Source organism: Heptranchias perlo, chromosome 18 (assembly GCF_035084215.1).
Source record: "Heptranchias perlo isolate sHepPer1 chromosome 18, sHepPer1.hap1, whole genome shotgun sequence".
In the NCBI taxonomy this organism is placed as follows: Eukaryota; Metazoa; Chordata; class Chondrichthyes; order Hexanchiformes; family Hexanchidae; genus Heptranchias; species Heptranchias perlo.
Window position 1 is genome coordinate 39,390,826 of NC_090342.1, and position 17,838 is coordinate 39,408,663.

At 39.1% G+C, this 17,838-nt stretch overlaps 1 protein-coding gene across 4 annotated transcripts in view; it reads left to right on the top strand.

Moving 5' to 3' along the window:
* The window catches only part of pparab (peroxisome proliferator-activated receptor alpha b), a 135,289-nt gene that overhangs the window by 83,943 nt on the left and 33,508 nt on the right, over positions 1-17,838 (top strand). For 2 of the 4 annotated variants that reach the window (XM_067999746.1, XM_067999745.1), the window contains 2 exons: positions 6,902-7,101; positions 9,532-9,979. In XM_067999746.1, coding sequence (XP_067855847.1) covers positions 6,902-7,101; positions 9,532-9,979 — 648 coding nt within the window. The remainder of the gene's footprint in view (positions 1-6,901; positions 7,102-9,531; positions 9,980-17,838) is intronic. The other 2 variants (XM_067999747.1, XM_067999748.1) reach the window with 2 other exon arrangements.

Sequence of the window (17,838 nt, forward strand, 5' to 3'; positions counted from 1 at the left end):
TGTCTTCAAATTGTCTCATGGGATCTTTAGCCTCTCGATTGAAGGACGGCACCTCTGGCAATGCAATATTGGCTCAGTATGTACTGTAGTGTCAGCCTAGATTATGTATTCAATGCCAGAGTGGGACTTGAACCCACAAACTTCTGACTTGAAGTTGTTGGAAGGGAATTTTTTCAGAGGGATGAAAATTTGCAAAGAAAAAGATAATTAATACAATGCCAATAGTTCTAAGAAGCTTTTAAATATCCTAAAAAGGACAGCATTATAAAGGGAAGTATGGATTCTACGGAAGTTACAATTTCGTGTTTTCATATAACTACCCTCTCAGTGGTCAAACAGTGGTTACATTAAATGGACCACGTCCCCTACAATCTGGAAATTGTACCTTTTCTATACTGTTTCTTCACTGAGGTTACACCAGGGGTAAACATTACTCCATTTGCTTACTGGATTTAACATAATCTTATGTTAAACTACAGTACCTCTCTTTGAAATGATGGCTATCATGCCATAGACTAAAGGTTTATAGACTATAAAATCATAGAAGTTTACAGCACAGAAGGAGGCCATTCGGCCAATTATGTCTATGCCAGCTCTTTGCTAGAGTAATGCAAAACTAATGTCACTACTCTGATCTGTCCCCAAAGCAACAAATATTTTCATTTGGAACTAAATAATATGAAACACAAAATGGAAAATAGTAAAATTACAATAAATAAGTATATATACATTACGAAAGACTAGAATAGGTGAAATACCCTTTGTAAGAACAGCTTTGAATTAATAAATATTGAACAGAGTTCTGTTCTGAACAGCAAATTCAATGTTTAACCTCCTCACAAATCTGCTATACCAATTTAACAAATCCTTCAATTAAGGTGTGAAACAGCCTTTTAAGGAGGCCATTTGGCCCAATGTGCCTGTGCCACGTTTTTGAAAGAGCTATCCAATTAGTCACACTCCCCTGGTCTTTCCTCACAGCCCTGTAAATTCAATTAATAACCTGAAGCTCTGCTCAATTATCAAAGTGGGAGAAAAAAAATCAAAATGTTGTCTGAGAAGCTTTACCTGTGGTTGTTCCTTGCTTCAGGAGATTAACAAGTTGGAGGTTTACAAGCTTGGTATTTTAAGTTCTCTGTTTCTGCAATCAGGGTTTAAATTAATTAATTGTGCTACATTTAAGTAATAGATATAGACATACAGTAGAACCCCAGTGCACCCAATTATTATCTGTATTTGTGATTATTCACAAACCAGACCAGTAGGCTTTGGGCTGCGTCAAGTTGAGAATCCTGCAAGACCAATATGTTTATCCAATCAGTAAATCAAGCATGCAGATATTGTATTGGGATGTTTGACTGATTTTATGAAGGAGGCCTGTGTGGGGCCCATGGCATTTTATTTAATTAGACATTTTTAAAGGGAATGCAGGTAGGTAAATATCAACTGCTTTGAAAGGCCTGTTTGCTCAAACTTGTACTATGCTGCAGTTTGTTCTGAAGTTAGTCTTTTAAAATGACAAGACATTACAGCTGGGAGTATTCAATGTCCTTCACTTTGAATTAATTTTATGGTTCTAGCCTTTCAGATTTTTGGATGTAACAGGTTACAGCGGAGAGTTTACAGTTCTGATTTTGCAGAAAAATGTAGGTTCTGATTTTGCTCTCAAAATAGCGGTGAGACTAATGTCGCTCGCTGATATTTATGTGCAAATGGTACAGCAACTTCAGGTGAGGAGCAGATGCATGGTTAAACGCAAATATCTAAAAGTTGCTGTCTGAGTTGAGCCACTCCGCTGTTAGCTTCGTGAAAATGGCAACTTGCTCTCTGCCTCACCGTTGACATGCATTAAGTGGTGTGAAGTTGCTGTATATGGCAGTAGATACGAACTAAACTCACCACAGAAAGTTAAGCCTTGTCATTTCAAGCCTAAGTACCCTATTAACGACGTGATAAGTTTTAATTACTGCCTTGTTGGCACTGAAAATTAGCTATTACAAGTGTGGCGTTTCATTCCTTCAGGTATTTTGTTGGAGATTTTAAAAATGTAAAATTTTAAACTTTTTTTTTTACTTTCTGTTTTTTTTCTCTCTCTCTTAATCCAATCTTCCTTTCCCTCTCTATTTCTTTCTCTGTATCTGATTTCACATTGAATTCACCCACTTTAATTTACACTTCTCTCAGTCCTTGCACTGTTTATTTCACAATCCTTCAATCTGATTGGTTAAGGAGATACCCTGTTGCTTGCCCTGTTCACTCAGGTCCCAGATGCCCTGTTTCCCTGGCTGCAACGTTATCAGCTCACACTCTCAGCAACTTGCCATGCAAAAAATTTTAAAACCTAAATGTGAAAAGGCAAGTCTAACTAATGGCAGATGCATTAGATACCCTGTACAGTAAAATCTGGGCTGTAGAATTTCATTTTAATTCTCTTGAGCCCAAAGCAATTTAAAAAAAGTTGTCATGTGAATACAGGAAACAATCTAAACAGATTTAAATAATTAATACATCAATATATTCTTGCATCCCCTGATTTTGATCTTTTCCAGCCAAATTTGTGGGTGTGCAATTATCTGTCAATTTCAGTTATCCACATTGAATAATCAAAGTTCCACTGTAGATCTAAATTATATTGGGATGTTAAAAGAAATAGGTGTCAGAGGAATTAATGAAACTTGCCAATAGATGATCAGGTTCAAAAGTTAGACAAGCTTGGGATTCAATTGAGTTACTCTGTATGGAGTCCAGTACTTTTTACAACTAAAATTCACTGGGGTCATCGCCACTAAAATCAGTTCTTATTGTTGTTGTATAAGGCTGAATTTCTCTGAAGAGAGAAAGTTTCTAATAATCTTAATTCTTGTATACTTAACAGCCTCAAAGTATTTGTTTACAAGTTTATTCTGCTGCTAGTTTGCACAATGTTGTAATGTAGGTTTGGCCTGTCTATGAGATAGATTGGAATGATAGAATCATGTGCCTCGCTTTATTTATCTTGCTTTTCCACTAGTCAAGCCATTGCCCTTGAATTTCGTTCAGCAAGGTGACATTGCACTTACATGAATACAAGATCTTCGAGCCTTGTATTTAAAAGTGAATTTGAAGGTTGTTTAAGATTTTCCAAGTACGTCAATTGGAAATGCAAGTGTAAGACATGTAAATACTGCAGAAGTTAATATTTTCACAGTAATACATTTAGAGCTTTGTATGCAGGCAAAATGTTTATTGCATACAATTAAATAGTTCAACAGCATTCTGCATTTGCTAAATAATTAAAATATTTTCTATTTATGATTGCAAACTAGTGCTTTAGAAATAAAATATATTTTAATATGACAGATACTTTCCAAATTTTATGCAGAGAAGGATTTACGTTATCATATCAGTGAAATAATTATTTTAATGGATTAATACTGGGGCAAAGATTATTGCCTCGTAATTACCCAGTTGAACCTGTGGGCTACATGGAAATGTTTAGTAGTGCACAGTAATATATTAAATATATTTGCCCTAATTTTTGTACATTGAAGCACTTCTGGCAGTTCATAATTTTAAATTCCCCACTTTTCAAAAGTAAATTCAATTTTATTTCTCCATCTAAGAGCTGGAGTACACACAATTAATACTGAATCATGTGTCCTCTGTACTATAAAGTGGGACAGTTTTGTAACGTGAAAGGAAAGAAAGACAGCTGGTAGCAAACATAAGCACTTGCTTAATAGTCTGCCTCCTGTTACTTTCCAATTTGCTGTTCATTCAGCTTTTAATGGTACCTACTTTGGATACTCCTCCCTTGTTGGGGGAAAAAAGGGCTAAAATGTGCAAGTGTGTGTTGGAGGGGAAGCACTGCTTGTGCCAGCATGTAGCATGCTATCATTTGTGTACTTTTCAAACTTATTTTTAGCTCCTGTTATGAAGCAATTAGAGAAATGATATCCCAAGGTAGGTCCCATGAAATTAGGATGGGGGAGTCGGGCGAAGTGAGTGTGCAGGAAAGTGTTCACACATATTTTGGTACTTAGCCAGCTCCTGGCTCATAATGAGTAATACATGCTATATCTAGATTATATTATAAATCATGTATTGGGTGTGCGCTTTTTATCCACAAATCTTACTTCCATTATCATTACTTTTGGTCACACTTTTGTGTCAACTTTTCCCATTGTAAATTGCTATGTCAATTCTTCCCATTTAATTTTGTAATATCAATGTTATGATATAATTACAACTGTGTGGAGCAAATTTCTGAATTTTTTTCTCACAGCTGTATCACTCTTGTTCTTAACTAATTTTCCAGTAGGTAAGTATTTAATTTTCTATTTAAGCTTTTAACTTTTTATTTTAAAATAAATATTTATGCTTAAACTTTTAATTTATTGACTGAAATTATGTTCATAATTTTAAATGCCCCACTTTCATTGGGCCTCAGGACCCTCTGCTCCCTTCTATATGGCTGCCTGTTTTTTTTGCCCGCTTGTAGGCATCTCCCTGATGCCTCACACCACCATCACCTTCCTTTCATTAAAAATTAGCTGCTTTTGGTGGCATAGGCCTTTCTGTTCCATCTTCCCCCGCCCCGTGGCTCCTCTTTTGCCTGGTAGTGGGCCTCCCTAGATGCTCACTGTGTCATCAGTGTCCCACTCCTGCTCACAGTTAGGCTTGTAATAGGCCATGGATGTCCTCTTGTTTCTTCATCCACTTGAGAGCCTCCCTGATGTCTTGCTGTAACATCAAAGACGTGCTTCTGCTTCAGCTTGTAACAGGCTACGGATGTCCTGCTTGCTCAAAACTATTTATCTTTTTTAAAGTCCTTTATAGCACTTTATACCATTTATAGTGCCATATTTATATTACCACAACTGATTGTATGTATTCTTTTCTGAATCATGCTCCTGCTATTTTTTTAAGTCTCGTTCGTTATTTCTATATTGTTTTTAGTGTTGCTTCCACTGTTTCTGTTTTTAAATATACCTCTGATGTTTCCTTTTGACTCCTCCTTGCTATCTTTTTTTCACTACAGCTCTGCTTTTGGTTTATCTTCCCACTCAGTATTTGTTTTTTTTAAGTATCAATCTAGGTTTTTTTTGTGCTGCACTCTGCTTTTTTTTAAACTGCCAGTTCTAGTGTTTTTGTTTTTCAGTCCCATTCCCAGTTATTTTCTTTTTAATTGGTGCTCTTTTTAATCCTGGTCCCACTTCTGTGCTTTTTTAAAAAAAATTTGCCCACACCATTATATCTGCCGAGACTTCCCTGCCCAATAGTTACATAATTTTTACCTTTCCTGCCCACACTTACCCTCACCTATCTCTTCAACATATGTGGCCAAACTCCCTATTTCCTGCCCAGATTTCAGACCTATTCTGTACTTATCGCTACCAAATTTTCCAGAGCCCCTATCTTCCTTTTTACCACCCATTCATCACCGCAACCGCTTTTCCACTTACAGCTACCAACCGGTGCACAGCCCACTTACATAAGAACATAAGAAATAAGGGCAGGAATAGGCCATATGGCCCCTCGAGCCTGCTCCACCATTCAATCAGATCATGGCTGATCTTTGACCTCAGCTCCACTTTCCCACCCGATCCCTCCCTTGTTTCCTCCCTTTTCTCCCCTAATGTTTCGTACCTCTCCACCAATTAAGCATGACTCCCCAACTTATCACTCTAAACGTCACATATTCAACTTCACATTTGAGTTCAAGTCACCAGAGAAACTGACAAACATAATATTCTCAATACTTTTTATACTACTATTTATACAAAATGCTGCGGAAATTTATATTCTTTCATTTATGCACATTATAGAAAAAATATTTCACTTTTTAATTACAAAGTATACACTACATAAATACATTTTAATTTACAATTGATATATTTCACAATTTATTTTTACTGTCATTTTCTTTTTTCCCAATCTCTACAACTATATAAGAAATTTCTAATATACAACTTTTTCCTAATTTCCAGTTGCCTATGTTAATTTAATTATAATTTCTATATAGCTCTAGAATGACACATTCTCCATTATACCATCTAATCCTCCTGTCCTTATCAGACAACATATTGTCTAAGTTCCAGTGAGAAATGCCACTGGACATATAATTGTGAAAATAATCTTCAGTTCTTCATGGCAACACAACTCGAAACAAGTTTACTTATCGTTGCATGCATTTTGGGATTTTGTCCATTTCCATGTGCTAATTTCTGATACATTGTTGCAGTTTTCATATATGCCAACCATTTGTGTTTCAAGTCAATATTAACATTTTCAGGGCACTGCCTGCTTGTTTGTGTTTATGGATAAAAGTCATTATTGCACCCAGGTTGCTATTCCAGGCAAATTGAATGCTACTGCACGGTGGGCAGGAATTCTGGTGATTTCAGGAAATCTCACGCAGTGTGCAGTCATGTTCAATCACTTGGAGCAGCAACAGGAGGCAGAAGACTAGGAATGGTGTTGCAGATTGTGGGAAAGCCCAGGAGTAGTGTTGAGGTACGGGGAGGCCAGGAATGATGCTGAAGTGGGGAGGAGCATGGAGGTGGTGCTGAGGAGGGATGGATGAGCCTGAGGAGTGCTGAGAAGAGGAGACATGAGTGTAGCAGAGAGAATTGGGGATGAAAGGAGAGTGGCAGTATGAACTGAAAAGGGAGAAGTGTCAGCATGAACTGAAGTGGGAGGGAGGGAGGGAGAAGAGTAGCAGCATGAGCTGAAGGGAGGAGTGGCAGCATGAACTGAAGGGAGGAGTGGCAGCATGAACTGAAGGGAGGAAAGAGGGAGGAGTGATAGCATGAACTGAAGGGAGGAGTGGCAGCATGAACTGAAGGGAGGAAAGAGGGAGGAGTGATAGCATGAACTGAAATGAGGAAATTGAATAAAACATTTTTTCCTACCTGCACAGCCATCCGTTTCGGTCGAATGCCACAATCTGAAAAGGAGAAATTAAAAGCGGAGATTCTGACACTAGAGCGCGATGTACAGAATTCACAGATGGCTGATCTGAAATCTCTTGCCAAACACATGTATGAGGCTTATCTAAAGAACTTTAACATGAACAAGACCAAAGCCAGAGCAATCTTGACAGGAAAAGCTAACATCCCGGTAAGTAATTGTAATTCCTCCTCATTAATTTAACCTCTTTATACAAGTGAATAACACCACATTCAAATGGAAATGAAGAGATTGGTGCCTCAATGCAGCTATGCAAGCACATGTTCCTTCCCCCCATATCCTTCGATGTGAATGAGGTCTCATTTTGGTTTTGAATTTCATTTTCTTTTACTGCTGTCAATTACAGTTGTTCACTCATGTTGCAACACACCAGGAAAGAAAGGTTTGCCACACATTGAATTCAGTTCTTCTGGTATTATCATGCTTAAGTAGTTAATTGTGAATCTTTGTTTTTATTTTAGCAAACTTTTACAGTGCTTGCAATCATTAATATTGACTTCTGGTTTTGGAAATAGCTTTTTAAAATTTTGCCTTAAATGTTAGAACGGTAAATATACACTGAGATAATCAAACAGTCCACACAATGATACATGTACTGCTGGATCCTGAGGTGGGATTTTGTCTATGGAGGATATTGAAGACAGATGACGAAAAGGGTGAAATCGAGGAGAGGGCAGGGTGCCAGTGATACATGGGGTGAGATGGTCATCACCATTATCGTCATAATCTTCCACAAACTTTTACTATCCTTCCTCCTCCTCCTTTTGCCCCCCAACTTGAGCTGGACAATGAGGCAAAAAAGGGTGTGCAGCACTCAGTGAGTGGTGAGGTAGTGACAGTTCTGAAGCTTGGTCTTTAAAGTTCTGTAGTAGGTGCAGTGGAAAATTCTATAAATAGATGCAATATCTCTGACCCCAGGTCGCATTTTGAACAAATTGAATATGTGACAGCTCAAAATATATAAAAACGTGACATTTTACTTAATTTGCAGAAATGAGATAAAAGTTTGAGAACTTTTTAATTTGATATTCAAAGAGGTGATGCATTTTGGTAGATCGAATCGGGCCAGGACCTACTCCGTTAATGGTAGGGCGTTGGGGAGAGTTATAGAACAAAGAGATCTAGGAGTACAGGTTCATAGCTCCTTGAAAATGGAGTCACAGGTGGATAGGGTGGTGAAGAAGGCATTCTGCATGCTTGGTTTCATTGGTCAGAACATTGAATACAGGAGTTGGGATGTCTTGTTGAAGTTGTACAAGAGATTAGTAAGGCCACACTTGGAATACTGTGTACAGTTCTGGTCACCCTATTATAGAAAGGATATTATTAAACTAGAAAGAGTGCAGAAAAGATTTACTAGGATGCTACCGGGACTTGATGGTTTGACTTATAGGGAGAGGTTGGATAGACTGAGAGTTTTTTCCCTGGAGAGTAGGAGGTTTAGGGGTGATCTTATAGAAGTCTATAAAATAATGAGGGGCATAGATAAGGTAGATAGTCAAAATCTTTTCCCAAAGGTAGGGGAGTCTATAACGAGGGGGCATAGATTTAAGGGGAGAGATACAAAAGGGTCCAGAGGGGCAATTTTTTCACTCAAAGGGTGGTGAGTGTCTGGAACGAGCTGCCAGAGGCAGTAGTAGAGTCGGGTACAATTTTGTCTTTTAAAAAGTATTTGGACAGTTACATGGGTAAGATGGGTATAGAGGGATATGGGCCAAGTGCAGGCAATTGGGACTGGCTTAGTGGTATAAACTGGGCGACAAGGACATGTTGGGCCGAAGGGCCTGTTTCCATGTTATAAACTTCTATGATTCTATGATTCTATATTTTGTCATCCCACTGAGAGCCATGGATTTTGATTACTGCTGCTGTGATGTAAAATCCATGCTTACTTCAACAATAATTTAGTTGGCCCCAGACAGAGTGCATTGCTTCTGATGCATCTACAGAATTTAAGGGCAGTGTCTAAACTGTGTTTCCATTGTCAATGTGTGTTTACTTAATTTCTTCCCAAATGAATCATCCATACTCCTTCCTGGTAATTGGCTTTTAAGACTAGCTAATTAACATCAGCTGACTCACCATCGAGTGGGCTTGATAGGCCTGGTGGTCTTTCCTCTCACTTCTTTTCATTTCTTCATATTCCCTTTGATGCTGTAAGTGGCACTCCTTCCAGGAGATGTACTTAAGATATGGAGAAAGAGATCCCTTACTGGTGAGCTTTTCTCCTTCCTTTTTCAATATGGCCAAGACTAATAAATGCATTAATTTCCCTAAAATAAAACCTGATGCTAATCTGTGATCCTGTTAGAAATCCCATTTATCATCTGAGCCACTGCCATGAACTTCTATAATTTATAAAGGTAATGTAAAATGTGACCTATTTTGGAGGAGTAGTTGAACTTTGGCTGTTCTTGTGCATAACTTGTCTAGATTCTTCACTGTCTCTGCTATTTTTTTCTTTTAAAAATACATTGGAAAAATGTAATTAAAAGTTCTTAAGGAAACTTATTTTGTTCTGGGAACTTGGTACAGGAGAGTGTTATGATGTTTACTAATTCTTGAATAATAAATTTACAGCCTTTTGTCATTCATGACATGGAGACGTTACGCCTGGCAGAGGAGAATCTAGTATCAAAGCAAGCAGTAAATGGCATCCAGAACAAAGAAGCTGAAGTTAGAATCTTTCACCGCTGCCAGTGTACGTCAGTGGAAACAGTAAGAGAACTGACGGAATTTGCCAAATGTATCCCTGAATTTGTAAACCTTGACCTCAATGATCAAGTGACCCTATTAAAATATGGAGTTTATGAAGCCATGTTTGCCATGTTGGCATCCATTATGAACAAAGATGGGCTGCTGGTAGTCTATGGGAATGGTTTTATGACTCGAGAGTTTTTGAAAAGCCTGCGGAAACCTTTTAATGAGATAATGGAGCCTAAGTTTGAGTTTGCCATGAAGTTCAATGCACTAGAGTTGGATGACAGTGATTTGGCTCTCTTTGTGGCTGCCATCATTCTTTCTGGAGGTAAGAATGAGTGACTCATAGAACTTGAAAAGTTAAGTAGCATTTCACTGCACAATGCTTCTTTCACTGTTGTAATTGAACACTTTTAAGGGCTCAATGTGTTGGACATCGGAGAAAAAATGTAATTGCTAATTAATACTATTAACACCAAAAGCATATATGGCAAGTCTCAGAAATTTGTTTTGTCAGTGACATTAGCCCAGAATTTGCTGGAGGGGGGCATCTCGCAGCGTGCCCTATTAGACTTTTTCCCGTGTCCTTCAGCTCAAAAATTTTTTGTGCTGCAAATTGCTGGAAGTGTGAGCTGATAACGGGGCATCTGGGACTTTGGTGAATGACGGGATCAACAGTATATTTCTTTAACAAATGAGATTTAAGGATCAGTAAGGAGTTAGGGGGAATTAGAGTCAAATCAGGTACAGAAAGGGAACTAAAGAGAGGGATAGAAAGATTGGATTAAGAGAGAAAAAAAAGAGACAGAAAGGAAAAGTAAGAAAAAATTAACACATTTTAAATTTTAAAAATCTCTACGAACAATTTACTACCTGCAGGAATGAGACTCCACGATTTCAATTGTTCTGTTTCTGGGCCAGAGAGGTTGAGTGGCATTGCAGGAACATAAATCTCATCGTTAAAAGGGTCCTTACATCGTTAAGTACAAGTCCTAACTTTTTGCAGCATGTTTAATTGGTAATTATTGTGCAAATGCGGCAATTTCTTGAAACTCACAGGGAGGTTGACGTTGTCAGGTGACTAACAGCGGAGCGACGCAAATCGTCCAGCAGTTTGTGGCAATTCGCAACTCATGGGGTATCTCTTCCTCGCCACAAATTGCTGGATGATTTACACGCTAATAACGGCATACACATTAAACTCACCGTTATTTTGCCAGAAAATTCTGGCCCATTGTTTTGGTATTGCACAACAACAATGAAAAGCCGATAACTAACCAGTAATCTCTGTGCAAGCGCGGTAGAGTTGGACAATAAAAATGTAATGTTGAAATTAATTGGTCTTCACAAAATAGTACTGCATTCTGCAGTTGTGCTCAATACATAGCTGTGGTTTGCTCATTATTATGTTCTTTAGTAACACAAGGTCAGTGCTCTCCCTGCTAATTAAAGTTTCAGTGTGAGAAGTGCTATTGTACAGAATGAAATTTCAAGGCCACTCACTTGAGCAGCTTCATTCATACAATTAATATGAAAAGGTAGTAGCAATGTAACAATATTATACTTTTTTGTACTTTTCATATTCACAGTGACGCTGAAGAAAAAAATGGTCCCATGTAATGTTGCCATATCCAGTCTGTACAGCAATATAGTTTATACTTTAAAATTATTCTATTCACCTCAGATTTTTAATTCACGTTCTTCAGCTCATGTGTGATGTAAACAAAATATATGATGATGAGCTGTGGGATGTAAATTATGTGTACGAGTGGGTGAACCAAATAAATTATGAGCAAAGTAACAAATTAACTGTCAATTATTTCTCTTGGAGGTAAATCATATCCTATTGCTTAAATATATCTTCTTTATGTAATTATTAGCTTAAGTAAAAAAAACAGGTATCAGACCATGAAATCAAGCAAAAGTTTATACATTTTTACATAGAATGTACAGCACAGAAACAGGCCATTCTGCCCAACAGGTCTATGCCGGTGTTTATGCTCCACACGATGCTCCTCCCACCTTACTTCATCTCACCCCATCAACATATCCTTCTATTCCTTTCTCCCTCATGTACTTACGTAGCTTTCCCTTAAATGCATTAATGCTGTTCACCTCAATGACTCTATGTGGTAGTGAGTTCCACATTTTCACCACTCTGAGTAAAGAAGTTTCTCCTGAATTCCTTGTTGGATTTATTAGTGACTATCTTATATTTATGGCCCCTAGTTCTGGTCCCCCCGCAAGTGGAAACATCTTCTCCACGTCTACCCTGTCAAACCCTTTCGTAATCTTAGACCTCTATCAAGTCACCCCTCAGTCTTTTTTCTAGAGAAAAGAGCCCCAGCTTGCTCAATCTTTCCTGATAGGATGATACCAGAACTGAGAGGTTATACCTAATATGAAGATCAGAACTGTTCATAGTATTCCAAGTGTGGTCTAACCAAGGTTCTATACAAGTTTAACATAACTTCTCTGCTGTTCAATTCTATCCCTCTAGAAATGCACCCAGTGCTTGGTTTGCTTTTTTTAACGGCCTTATTAACCTGTGTCTCTACTTTTTTAGTGATTTGCGTATCTGTACCCACAGATTCCTCTGCTCCTCTACCCCATTTAGACTCTTATTATCCAAGCAGTATGTGGCCCCCTTATTCTTCCTACCAAAATGCAATACCTCACACTTATCTTTGTTGAAATTCATTTGCCAATTACATGCCTGCAAGTTTATTAATGTGTATGTGTAATCTTTAATTTGTCGCAGTCGTCCTCAGTATTGACTATACCCCCCAACTTGGTGTCATCCGCAAATTTTGAAATTGTAATTCCAATTCCCGAGTCCAAAGCGTTTATGTAAATGGTGAACAACAGTGGTCCTAGTACCGATCCTTATGGAACACCACGGATAATCTGATCCCTCTATTAGGTTTCATAATGAAGAAGTAACTTTATTCTAAATGAATTAGATTTGCTAACAAAATTGAGTGTAGCCTCTATTATGGTATCGTGGCAGTTCACATTTGGTTAAAATTTATTTTTAGCCCTAGTCAAAGTTCATGACGCTGATTAAAATGGTAGGGTATCAGGTTTACTAGTCTGCCATTGAAGTGACAGACAATAAGGTAAAGTTTAATTGCAAGGAATTTGCAGTGAATATACATATGAGTTTCCAGGTTAGTAACAAAATAATTTTGAAATTATTGACTTTAGTGGTTGGTGTTTGTTTTTTCTACCTGATTTGTTCTCTGTATCCTGTATCCATCCATTTTAGAGCAGTAGATGCAACGGAGTGATACAAGGCACAGGTATTTCACAATAAGTGTGTCGGCGTTATTGTGCAATGTGTATCTGTTTTTGTGTTTTGCAACCCTGTTTTTGTGTTTTGTTTCAATGGGTATGTTTTGGCAGGTAAGGGGGCCAGGGAAGGCCAGTGATAAGACTGTAGACCAGAGTTAGAAGAGCAGAGGTAGCACAATTAATTAATTTAAACCCTGATTGCAGAAACAGAGAACTTAAAATACCAAGCTCGTAAACCTCCAACTTGTTAATCTCCTGAAGCAAGGAACAACCACAGGTAAAGCTTCTCAGACAACATTTTGATTTTTTTTCTCCCACTTTGATAATTGAGCAGAGCTTCAGGTTATTAATTGAATTTACAGGGTTATTAATTGAATTTACAAGGAACGATGCAGGGTTGGAGGCGGTTAGATAGGTAGAGTGGAGTGAAGAGTGTGGGGTTTCTAGGAGGAACTGAACAAGATGGTGTCTGGCTTGCCACCGTTAAGCTGCAGAAAGTCATCAGGCAGGGAATGAAGGAATGGGCAAAAGTGAGAAGATGCACTTTTGTAGCAGAAAATGGAGGGACTGTAGGCATTGATGAGGAGAGATTGAGTAGGATGGGCCTATATTCTCTGGAATTTAGAAGAATGAGGGGTGATCTCATTGAAACGTGTAAGATTCTAAGAGGGCTTTACAGGGTAGATGCTGAGAGGCTGTTTCCCCGGTTGGAGAGTCTTGAACTAGGGGTCATAGTCCCAAGATAAGGGGTCGGCCATTTAAGACCAAGATGAGGAAAAATTTCTTCACTGAGGGTTGTGAATCTTTGGAATTCTCTCCCCCAGGGGGCTGTGGATGCTCAGTCGTTGAGTATATTCAAGACTGAGATTGATAGATTTTTGGACACTTAGGGAGTTAAGGGATATGGGGATAGGGTGGGAAAGTAGAGTTGAGGTAGATGATCAGCCATGATCTTATTGAATGGCAGAGCAGGCTCGAGGGGCCGTACGACCTACTCCTGCTCCTAGTTCTTATGTTCTTGTGTGAGTAATAAAAAGTATAGAATTGGAGACAGGTAAACATCTGAGACTAGGGATGGGTAGAAGTGCGGTAGACCGATGTTAGTGAGAATCAACAGATATAATTTTGGAGAGCAGTTAAGTGAGGGGATGTATGTGGGTGCAGCAAATTCAACAATAGTCACATAGGAGCAAAGGTGGGCATGGAAAATGGATAAATATGGGGCTGCAGCATTAACTGGTAAAGTCCAGGACTGTGGCAGTGGCCTGCGATGTTGGGGCTGTTGGAAGTTAGCCAATTCAGTGGTAGTCATGGAGAAGCAAAGGCAGACATGGAAACAAAAAGAAAAGAAAGACTTGCATTTATGTAGCACTTTTCACTCCTCAGGACATCCCAACATGCTTTACAGCCAATGAAGTACTTCTGAGGTGTAGTCAGTGTTGTTTGGTAGAAAACCTGGCAACCAGTTTGCACACAGCAAGGTCCCACAAACTGCAATGAGATAACGGCCAGATAATCTGTTTGTGATTTTAGTTGAGGGATAAATATTGGTCAGGACACTGGGGAGAATATGCATTGAAATAGGAAACATGAATCATATGCACGCAGTGAAAGAGTACCATTTACAGAGGCAGAAAAGGAGAAATTTTGGTATTATTATTGACCATTTGCTGAAAGCATCCAATAAATGTGAGGTTTTTATCAGCAAGGTTAATTGAGTATTGGAATGCGTCTCTAGGGCGCTTGATTGCAAGTTGAAACAAAATATTTTAACCTTGTATATATATCATCAACAACGATACATTTAAAATTCTGTGGGCAGCTTTGGATACGCTACCCTGGAAAGGACATAGATATATTGAGCTAAGGAAAGCCATGGGATGATTCCAGGACCTAGAGCTTTAAGTAATGAAGAGAGACTCTCAAATCTGACTGTTTTATTGGAGAATGGGAAACATAAAGTTTATGATTCAGATCAAAAATGAAGAAGGCGTGGATAATGTAGACATAAGCAAGTTATTAAGGATAAGCTGTGATGGCAGATTCAGAGGACACCAATGTAAAACTAGTAAGCTTCAAGTGAAACTGGAGATTAGAACAAAATTTGTGCGCTCCAAACTAGCTGATGTGTAGAATAAACTCCCTTCAGTTAATGCCATATTGGTTAATCTCAGTGCAAAACATTTGGATAAATACTTGATGAGCAACAGGATTGAAGGTTAAACAAATAAATATAAACAGATAATCAAATGCTCTATGGAACGAGAAAGTTCTGTGCTGGTGAATCCATGGTTTTGTTATCTATGGAAAGCAATTTAGAGAAGAATTTTGCTGAACTTTGCCTCAGGAAATGTAGGATGCAGCACATGACAGGTCACATTGCTCACAGCCTGGGGAAAGAATGATGTCCTATTCTTACTTCATGCTTTCTTATGTTCTCAAAGAAAGCATTGTACAGCTTCCTGATAGCCTAATTGGTAATACTAAGCCATACAGATCGGAACAAGGTCCCACCCTCCGTAAACTTCATCTCATCCAAAACTCTGCTGCCCGTATCCAAACTTGCACCAAGCCCCGTTCACCCAACACCGCTGTGCTCGCTGACCTACATTGGCTCCCGGTCCAACAATGCCCGAATTTAAAATTCCCATTGTTGTGTTCAAATCCCATCCCTCTCTCTGTAACCCCTTCCAGCCCTACAGTCCCCCGGATCTCTGTGCACCTCCAATTCTGGCCTCTTGCACATCCCCGACTTCTATTGCCCCACCATTGGTGGCTGTGCCTTCAGCTGCCTATGCCCTAAGTTCTGGAATTCCCTCCCTAAATGTCTTTGCCTCTGTACCTCTCTCTCCTCCTTTTAAGACGTTGCTTAAAACTTTTGGTCACCTGTCCTAATATCTTTTTATGTGGCTCTGTGTCAAATTTTGTTTGATAACATTCCTGTGAAATGTCTTCGGACATTTTACTACGTCAAAGGCACTATATAAATGCAAGTTGTTATTGTTGTAGATTATTTGATCTCAACCACAATGCTACAATCGTCCTTGATCCCTCTTACTTAGGGAAGGGAAAAATCAACCAGGATTCCCACTCCTGTTTGCTATTCAGTGACCTCTGCTGGAAATGCACATGTGTGTGTGTGGACATCAGGTGACAACAGTATCAAGCTTGGCTGTGATGCTCTCCACAATAGAGTAACTTGCCATTGGTCACTGTCACTGGAGTACTGTGTATAGTTTTGATCTCCTTACCTAAGGAAGGATCTACTTGGCTTAGAGGGGGTGCAATGTAAGTTCACTGGATTGATTCCTAGGATGAGAGGGTTGACTTATGAGGAGAGATTGAGCAAAATGGGCCTATATTTTGGTTTTGGAAGAATGAGAGGTGATCTCATTGAAACATATAAAATTCTTAGAGGGCTTGACAGGGTAGATGCTGAGAGGCGGTTTCCTCTGGCTGGAGGAATGGCCTCTTGGGTGAGGTAATAAAGAGCTGTCGGCACCCATGTAACTGAAGCCGAGCAAGAGTTTAGCAACTTCTTACTACTGGACTAATACAGCTCAAAAAAAATTGAAATGATGAGTTATAAAATCCTTGCAAATTTTTTATCCTTTTGATTTTGTCCAGTTGTTCCCTGTTCTGTAGTCACGCTGTAGTCTATACTTAATGAACACACAGCAAATTGGTGTATTTTGAACTATGTATATATTGCCACCTTATTTCCATCTGTCTCGTGTTCAGAACATGTTACCAGTCTTCCAAGAGAATGAATATTTTTTCATAATATCCCTCATTCAATCTGTGCAACTATTTCACATGTATGTCCATAGATCTAGAAGTAGTGCTACATCAGTATAACGTTAAAAAAATTGAAAAAACATTCTCTGTTCATAATGAGGCGAATTTGCCATTTGTTTTGCCACATTATCGAGCATTATACCAAGAACACTGTGGACATAGTTAATCTATAGTGCAAACTAATTTTTATTTCCGAAAAGTGGTCTGTATGTCAACTAATCTGATGCTTCGCTTTGGTGACACTATATGGCTTGTATGCCTTAACTTTGTGCTCCTTTTAGGTGCTCGCCTTGTGGCAGGAGTCAGTGAAGCGATTAGATGCTGTGTCACAGTGGGAGTCTTTTTTGAGTGTGGCACCTCCTGTACTCCCTTGAGTTGAGTTACAGGATGGCCCAGCTACTGGCTCTGTTACATCCACAGCTGCAATAAGCTGCCTGATCCTGCACACTTGCTGGTGTATGTACTGTCAATGGGGTGGCTCAAGGGTGCACATATACGCCTGACAAGAGGGACAGGACCTTGTGCCAGTTCCAGTCATGTCCCTAATATCTACCAATGGCATAAAGCAGATATGATGTACCCAATGATATCAGTAAACTGTAAGTGTTCTCTTTAACCCTAATTTGAGGGCGACCTCTGATCAACTCCCTCAATGCTGCTTTGGCCAATGATCTAAAGGGTGGTCTCCTCAAAATTTCCTAGTGGCTTGAAGTTGAGAGACCCTCCTTCCATTTGAGTCTGCTCCATCCTGTTACAGACAGCTTTCTTCTGGAAACAGAAAAGCCAAGGTGTGGAAATTGTCTGGAGGGCATACATTCCTACCCAAATGTCACGGTTTCAGCCCATTGTGGTTGTGAGTGCAACTGCATTAGAATCATAGAAAGTTACGGCACAGAAGGAGGCCATTCAGCCCATCGTGCCCGCCAGCTGAAAAAGAGCTATCCAGCTTAATCCCACTTTCCAGCACTTGGTCCGTAGCCCTGTAGGTTAAGGCACTTCAAGTGCACATCCAAGTACTTTTTAAATGAGTTGAGGGTTTCTGCCTCTACCACTTTTTCGGGCAGTGAGTTCCAGACCCCCACCATCCTCTGGATG